This window comes from Thalia democratica, chromosome 9 (assembly GCF_965202585.1).
Source record: "Thalia democratica chromosome 9, ktThaDemo2.hap1.1, whole genome shotgun sequence".
In the NCBI taxonomy this organism is placed as follows: Eukaryota; Metazoa; Chordata; class Thaliacea; order Salpida; family Salpidae; genus Thalia; species Thalia democratica.
Window position 1 is genome coordinate 27,054,162 of NC_139173.1, and position 9,173 is coordinate 27,063,334.

At 27.0% G+C, this 9,173-nt stretch overlaps 1 protein-coding gene across 1 annotated transcript; it reads right to left on the bottom strand.

Annotated features, from left to right (window-relative positions):
* On the bottom strand, window positions 1-2,143 carry LOC145845137 (carboxypeptidase inhibitor SmCI-like). Its single transcript, XM_082952559.1, has 3 exons — window positions 2,077-2,143; window positions 611-1,171; window positions 1-293 (listed from the first exon to the last, which is right to left on the bottom strand). Exons 1-3 carry the CDS (start codon window positions 2,141-2,143, stop codon window positions 1-3), a joined length of 921 nt encoding a protein of 306 aa, XP_082808685.1.
* Between the last annotated feature and the right edge of the window lie 7,030 nt (window positions 2,144-9,173).

The following is a 9,173-nucleotide window of genomic DNA, read 5'->3' on the forward strand; positions in this document are numbered from 1 at the left end:
TTACGTCACAGTACGGTTCGGTCTGCACATCTTGTAGCCCACAAACGCGACGATGAAGCAGAGCAAGAACGCGCACAGAGACAATATGACTATGTACTTGACGTTGTGCGCTTCGTAGCACGCTTGCTCGCAAAATTCCCTGCTGTGAAACCTGTTCGCGTTGCCGCCGCAACCGCCGTACACGAACAGCTCGCAACTTCCGGATTTTTTGTTGTAGAAGTACCTGGAGTGGCTTCCCCTGCAATCTCCGGTGTCGGGAGGCAGGCTGCAGTCCGCTTTGCTTTTTGATTTTTCTGGTGTAAAAAGAGTGTGTGAATGTTGAAAAAAAGTTAAAAAAGTTGTTTCTCAAACATTGTCGTTTTTTTTAATCAACTTTATTGAAATTTTACAAACAAAATTTTAATAAAGATTTTCAGCGAAAAAATGCTGCTTCACTATAACAAAATAGATTTAAAACTAAAACTTTTTGCAAGTATTTGAAATTTTTTTTTAAGTTTTGTGTAGCTGCATTGAGTAGTTTTAAAACTTGCTTTGCTACAACGACCCGTAGTCGCTAAAATTTTGATATTTCTTATGTTAATTATTACATTTTTTCGCAATTCAAACCAACCTTCGTTAACAGTACCATCAGGAACAGTTGCATTGCCCACATTTCCACCACCACATATATTTTCACACTCGCTGACACTCCAGTAGAAATTGTAGCTTCGAACGCAGTGCGCCTCAACCACAGTGCAATTATTTCTATCCGCATCGAAGTAGTAGAGAGCCTGAGGAGGCTCGCTGCATTCAGTCTTGTTCTGCTTGAAGGGGAGTCCGCAAGCTCTCTTTCTTATCTCATCAAGTTTTTCTACGTCATATCCGTCACTTGTACCGTTTACGTAATAATAGTCGTCGCTGGCGTAGTCGTCGTTTCCGTAGTCGTAAGCGTCGCTTGTGGCATTCTCGTTTGAGTTATCACCAGTGGTTGTGACGTCACTGATGCTGAAATTTGAATCAACCAAGCACGTGTTTAAGCAAGCTGATTCGTTCAAAAAATTGTTTTTGTTTCCATGGCAACCGGTGTACGTGAAACTCGAGCACTCGTTTTTATCCGGGTCGTAGTAAAATCTCGTTTCTGATTGGCTGCAGTTTTCTTGGGTTCTTTCCAGCAAGCAATCCCAGTTGATCGCTGTAAATTTGTGAAAGTACTAAATTGTTAAAAAGAAAAAAAATTGCTGAAACAATCCTACAAAAGCAGTTAAACTAGTTTAAATTATGTTTATTTATTTGAGCCTGCATAAATTTTAGCCGGAACTTTAGTTTGAATTTGCTCGTTGAGACGTAAAACTTCAAATAAAAGTAGTGAATTTGTTTAGAATTTTTTATTTGATATGTATGTTTTTAAAGCCGAAACAACCTAATGCTAAGAAGTAATAGTTGGACACAATAGTGAGCAATACTTAAATCTTGCAATTTTGTTTTGCGTTTTATGTATAGACACCAATTTTATGTTGAAAATTATAAAAATTATAATTATTTTATTTAGTTTTATGTTTTTAATTAAAATTAACAAATAAAATCTAGTAAGGATTATTTTATATAAGTACTAGTTTTATAATGTTCGTAACAATTTGAAAAAAGTTCTATATATTAGTATTAACATTTGTTTATTATCAAATGCAACTGTTTTTTTTTTCGTCTTATATTATTATTCTATTAATAGTAACATAGTTAAAGGGCGATTTTAGTCTCGTAAAAAAATAAAAAAGTAAATTAGCTAGTTTAAAAGATGTAATTCAAAGAAAGTGGATTTTATTCATCTAAATTATCTTAAAAAAATCATATTAAAAGCAAAACTTATTTTTTACATGCCTTAAGATTAAACTAGTGTCTTCTGCTTAAAATAAGATTAAAAAAATAAACTTGTTAGTCTATAAGAACATGATTTACTGTTAAAGCTGCTTACTGCATTTGAACAGGAAATCGATTAACTTTTAATAACAGTTTAATTACTTATCGTTTTCGAACTTACGTATTGAAGTTTCACTAAATTTGAACTTATTGTGAAAATGTTTTAGAAATAAATATACTTACCATGAGCACAGTCGCTGTAAGAGTACAATGATAAGAAGACCAAAAATACAATAAAGCCGCTTTTCATCTGATTTTTACTGATTTAGATTTATAAATTTTCTGTGTAAAATGTTTGCTAGATTGCTTGTTTGGTATATTTAAAACGTAAAGAAAAACCTCAAACAAAGACATTTAGTAACATTAACAACAATATAAAAAAGAAACTTAAGCAGCTTGTACCAAAATTTTTCCAACATTACAATGTAATTTCTTCAAGTTTAATTAAATCATGTTGAATTAAGCTATCAAAAAAAAATATATAAAAGCTTTTTTTTTTAAACTAACGTCTACGTTTTGTCAAAAAACAATCACTAAACTGTTGATACAGATTTTTTTCTCGTGTGCAGAGTAGTACTAGTAAGATTCTTTTTTATAAACATGCGATGTTACGTTGCATTAAGATGTTTGATAAAAACAACTTGAATTATCTAAATACCTTAACTAAATCTCGATAGTACACATATGCAATAAACGAAAATTACTAGTGAAAAAAGCTTTAAATAACTTTCTTTTTATAAAACCTTGAAAAAGTCACTCACTTGTTATTATTTTATCAGAATATGTAACTCCCAATAACTCAAACGTATTTAATACGTTTTCTTAAACAGCAAACGAAAAAGCCTACTCTTATCTATTAAACCAAACAATCTTGCGTTTTAATTTACCAGTTTTAATGACTTTTGTGCTTTTTTTTAAGTAATAAGCTACATCAATGTGCACTAGGAAACTGGTTTTAAATCTACTCATTATTTTATAATACTATACGTAAACCATTTTAACATAGTACTTAACATAAACACAAGTTTTTTTTAAAGTGTTCATTGAAAGTTTTAATGAATAGTGAAAGCTAGATTACATTAATTATGGATAATTAATTGATATGCAACAAAAGCAATGTTCATTTAAAGCTCTCAAATTTTGTGGTAAAAAACTAGTTCTTTGTTTCTAAATTTAAATAAGCTTAAATTTTAATAAAAGAATTAAAAAAAAAGTTTCTGAAAGAAACAAACAAAAAAATAAAAGAAAACTTAAATGACATTTTTAATACGAAAAATTGTTTTTGATATACTAAATTATAGTTTCTGATTAAACTAAATGTAGTTACTACTCTTATAAACTATAGTGAAAACTTAAAACCTGATTCTAACATAAGTGTTAGCAATCATTGAAAGTAAATAAATAAAAAATTTAAATTGTTTCAGATAAGTACTGTTACACAAAAAGCACGTGAACTTTTAGTTAAAAGCTTTTTGTTTTCAATCTTAATAACAAAACTGGTTATTTCTCTCACGGCCACCGGCACTTAATGCAACAATCTCTCCAAATACAATTTATTTAACGTTGCTTTTTAAAAAAAAACAGGTTTTTAATTTTTTTTTTTGACCAGTAACATTTTCTAATAAAGCAAACAGAAATGGAATTTTTTAAATACCTATAACTTTTGCATACTGTTAACAAAACTCAATGATGTTTTACAGATTAAGCCTATAATAAAAAGTTTTAGCATTTGTTTTGACAAATTTAATATCGAATTTATTAAGTTTTATTTTACTAATAGTTTGTTGTTTTTTTGAAAAACAAATAAGATTTTTCGTAGATCGAAAACAAAACTTTATTTTAATGTCATCTAATGAGTCAATCTTTATAAACTTTTTGTATCTTTTTATGTACTTATTTCTTACATTAAAACTCTGAATTTAGTTTTTCGACAACGTTAAACAAAGTTCGGCAACTTTAATCATTTTACTATGTTAAAAGTTTTTAGGCAGAAATGGAGTGCTCGGGTTTGATGTTTATTTTAACTTTAATAAAAAAGAAAAGTTACTTGCTTTATTAATAAAATTATAGTTTTCGTGATCTTAAATAGCTTTAATTATATTTATAGTTCTTAACTACTTGCTTTAAATTGAGTTTACTTAGTAGAAACCAGGGACGTGTTTTGCCTGGTTTTTTGTTTCCTGTGCACCCCCTATAAATTTAGAAAATAAAAGCGTTTATTAAAAGCGATTAAATATTGTTTTTTTTTTTTTTGCTAAAAATTCGTATTAACATTTTTTATTTTAAGTAAAGTTTAATTTATTTCTTTAAAAGAACTACGTCAAAATTACGTAATGGTATATTTTTTTTTGTAAAAACAATAAACTATACAAAAAAAATTATAACTACGAAAATTACACAATTTGAAAAATTAAACTCGTTATTAAAAATTAGCCAATCAAGTGTCTTTAAAAAATTTATTTGAATGACTATATAACTCGAAGGGTTTCATTTTTAACTTTAAAAACTTTTGACGAAATCACATGTTGTTTTCATTTTTAGAACATAAAAAAAACGTACTTTTATAATTTATTTATTTTATATCAAAAGATAAAATAATGGTTCACGTCTATTATTAGTTTGTTTTAAAAATATACTTGGTTTTTGATTTAAATTGAGTTTTTAGCTAAATTGTTTTAACTGGAACTGTTTAACTTAGTATTTTTTTACATATCATTAAACATTTTTTTCTATTATTAAGACAAATTAGTTACTAATTTTAATTACTACTTTGTTTTAAGTTTCTATGTATATGATATTTTGTTATTCATGTTAACTTCATTATGTATAAGAAACATTTTCACGTTGTCAATAAAAACAGGATTAGCGTTTTATTTAGGTTTTTGTTTACTAAAAGCTAAAAAACTATATTCTGTTTTTGCATTCTGTTTTTAAGTTTTTTTCTATTTGTTTAGATTTTAAACATTTTCATGTACCTGAGAAATTTTAGACAGTTATCTAGCTTAAAACCATATTATCATCTAATGCGCATCATTAAAAGCTTCTACACAAAATACTCTGTTATTGAACAAAAAATTGTGCGAACCCAACTGAAAAAAGTCTAGACACGCCTCCTGATAGAAACCAGAAAAAATGTATTAACATGTTGATTGCATTAGTTTAAAATTCTTAAAATTAACATTGTCAGCTATACATGTTTTTATTCATTTTTATAGAAAATTTTAAGTCCCAAAATTTCATATAATGTAAAAATTATATTCTCTATTTTGTTTTTATCAACTCCTTTCAAAATCAGAAAGACCGGTTTATAAACAAATAATTAACTTCAAACATATTACAGAACAACATTCACTTTTTCAACTTTGATTCTGAACTACAAGTTAAACCATAATTAGATCATTAACTAAACATCAAATAGTCTAAGATTATTAATAATTAAAAAAAAAAAATTTAAGCAAAAAATGAACAAATACTAATAAATTTTGAAAACATTGATATTTTTTAAGTTAAGCTAATTTTTAACAACAATTTGTTTAAAAATAAGTTTAAATGCATAAAGTTTGAGTTTTTCTTTTTTTTTGTGTCTGTTAAAGGGGAACGGGTCGAAATTGCACGAAGACTAAATTACACGAGGTAACTAAATTGCACGAAGAAAAATTTGCATGAGAGGACAAAATTGCACGATGATAATTTTGCACCAAGGGTCAATTAATTGAAAGGTTATTTTTGCACGAGAGTAAAAATATATATGTGTATATACAAAATAAAAACAGAAAAAAAACAAAGAGATAAATTAATAAAAAAACAAAAAAAAATACTGACCAAGGGTAAGGGTTAGCGGTAGCAGTGATATTTAAAAAGATAAACAATTAATTATAAAAGAAAGTCACTATTCAAATAAGATAAGTTACCGACTAAGGGTAAGGGGTAAAAGTGATTTAAAATAAAATATTTAATTTAATAAAAAAGTTATAAAAAAAAATTCAACCCGTGCAAAAATGTCCCATCGTGCAAAAGTATCTTCGTGTAAAAGTATCTTCGTGCAGTTTTGTGCCCTCGTTTAATTTTGTACGCTCGTTCACATTTGACAGCTACCCTTGTTAAAGGTATATGGTTTATCTTGTTATAGTAAATTAATAACCATAGATGTTTTTTTTTATTTAAAGCTCAAATTAGATGGAGATCACTTTTTCTATGAAAAATACATAGATTCTAAGTTTTACAATTATGTCTTTGTTTGAGAATTTTTATTAATTTAATGCGCATGAGACATTACAAAACGCACAATTTTATACTATTTCAAAAATATTTGCTTTTTTTTTATATTATGTAAGATTGACCTAATAATAATATTGTGCTTTTCTTTAACATTACTATTATTTATTTAAGATTTTTATACTGAACAGTTATTCTTTATCTTACTAAAAACATAGAAAGTAAACAGTATTTACTTAGAACGATAACTTAAATTCATTACTATGTTTAAGTCCTTTTTGGCCATATTTTTACCGTGTTTAATAAGTCATTAAGTATATATATATAGTATATAGCAATATTCATCTATAATTTTCTATTAATTTCAGTTAAACTACTGATTACTGTAGTAAACATTTTTTAGATGTCAAAATATTTTTAATTTTTTAAAGTTGTTTGATTGTGCCGAAATTTTTTTTTAAACCATAACTTCTGTTAGGCACTTTTTATTTTGTTTAATTAAGAATTTTTTTACAGTTCACCTTCTAATAAAAATAGCGTTTTTACAGAAGATAAAGAATAATTGAACTCTAGAACACAATAAGGATATCGATAAGCTACAAAAAAGTACTTTTCAAGAAATGCGTTAATTATAGTAATGTGAAAAATTTTTACTTATCATGACAATTAATGCTAATACTTCTTTAAGTTCCTCAAAATACGACCTATGCTACATAAATTAATAGTTAATAGATTCAAAAATAGTAATGTTTTATTTACATAATTTTTAGATTATAATTTCTTTCTTTCATTTTAATTTGCTAAATAAAACTTCTTTTTTGATGTTTAATCCAACTTGTTTTTTAGGATAATTGTAAACCTTACATAGGTGTGTAGTGTACCATAGTTTTGTTTTTACTGTTAACGTTAGGTTGCATGTTTAGTTTGACAAAACAAAGATGATAGAGACAAAACTTTTTATTCAAAAACTTTAGTTACTGACAAAATACTTTGAATCAATTTATCTTTACAAACAGAATTTAGCTAAAAGCTCTGGGTATAATTCCAAAAAAGAAATAACAATGTCATAAAATACAAAACAAAACTTAAACACTATTTAAGACTATAGCTATAAATAAGTTCAAACTTTTTATATTTTATATTGTTTATTGCTGTTAACAATAAGTATAACTTCTTATTAAAAATACTAACAGAGGCACTAGTGTTTTCTGAGATATTTTTGGCCGTTGTCTCTGAATTGAATTTATGTAATAGTAGCTTTACAAAAATAACTCGTTTTGGCAATGAAGGAGCATGAATAAACACACTATAAAACACTGCGTCATGGTTAAAATAAATTTTTAGAAAGAGCTAAAATTCTAATCAGATACGATGTACATTACGTAATTAAGTTTCATTATAATAAATTCAAAAAAAAATCATGCTATTATTATAACTTGACTAGTTTCTCAAAATTTATAGCTACTTTAGCTGCTAAATTATCTGCGTTTGACTTTATTGTCCTGGACAAGACGTTAAAAGGTATCCGAGTGGTGTAGGACTCGATAACCGAAAGGTTTTTTCGTGCACCAGGTCCCAGTACCGAATTTTTTGACCGATTTTACTTTTGTCGTTCAATAAACAACAGTAAGCTTTATCATTGTACTAAACAACGGGTGGCTTCGGATTTCCACTACTTTTTTGGAGTAGCTTAAAAATCATGCAAACCATTTGCATATTTGCTAAGTCAGCCATTTTAATTTTTTATTTTTTTTTAATTAATAATAAAATTTCATTTTTTGATTTATTATTTTTAATGTTTGGGTAAGGTGGGTTAGGGTAGGGATAAGGGTATAAGTATTAAAAAAAATTAAAATAAGCTTTAAAGATATATTGCTGACTCAGCAAATATTCAAACTGTTTGCATGATTTTCAAGCTACTCAAAAACAGTACTGGAAATCTGAAGCTACCCTTAAACAACTTACAACTGTCCTTGATATTTTATAAGAGGAGAATTAAAAATAGTTTTAGGGTTTATTTTTATAATTTATACAGTATTTGTAAATTAAATTTCAAGTATTGTCTTTGTACAAGACGTTAAACTGTTCTGGTGTATGACTTGATAACCGAAAGGTTATTTCGTGCACCAGGTCCTAAGACCAAACTTTTTGAGCGTTTTTTGTCGTTCAAGAAACAATATGTATTATATGTTTCACTTTAAAAATTTCTGAACAAATTGTTACACATCAAAAAAGCCCATTTTTATTCAAAAGCGGTTGTTCAGAAGCTAATATCATTTAAGCTCACAAAACCAGTGAATTGATAAATCAGCTTATAACTTGATGTACTGGTCTTGATTTTTCATGGTAAAACTATATCAATTTAACAAACTTAATCCCACAGTTTTTTTTGACAAGTGTTTGATAGTACAGTAGACTACCGCTTAAGTACGCACTTTTTTTTTAGACGTACCCGCCTTAAGTACGCACTTATCCAGAAAGACAAAATCAAGAATCCATTCTCACTTCAGCATTGAAAATCCTAAGAAGTTCCCTCATATTATCACGGGAGACATATGTTGGCTTTGGTGGTGCAACTTTACTTTTATCCTAAGACTTGTTCCATAGAGTCATTTTCTGACACTTTCCATCCATTTTTCTAAATTTCTCTAAATTTTTCTAAAATTTCTTAATTTTTTTTTATTCAAAATCTTTCAGAATATCTGCAAAAGAAAGGCTAATTTTAATGTGACATATTATAAAACTAGTTAACCACAAAAACTAGTTACAAATTTTATAAAGTCAAAATAAACATATAAAAAGAAACAACAACAACAACAACAAAAAACTAAAGTTAAGAAAAATAATGAGCATCATTTAATGTATGTATTAATTATATAGAAACTTTTTATAGAAAAAATAATTCATTTTAAAATCTATTAAAAAAATTTGCAGATTAATTATGTATTAAATGTTATTTAAAAAAAAAAGACTTGTTTATTTGGCTTTAGTGGTGGCTAGTTTTTATTTGGTGGCTAGTTGTAAGAAAGAAAACAAACAACTAAATTTCATGTTATAATATGTCG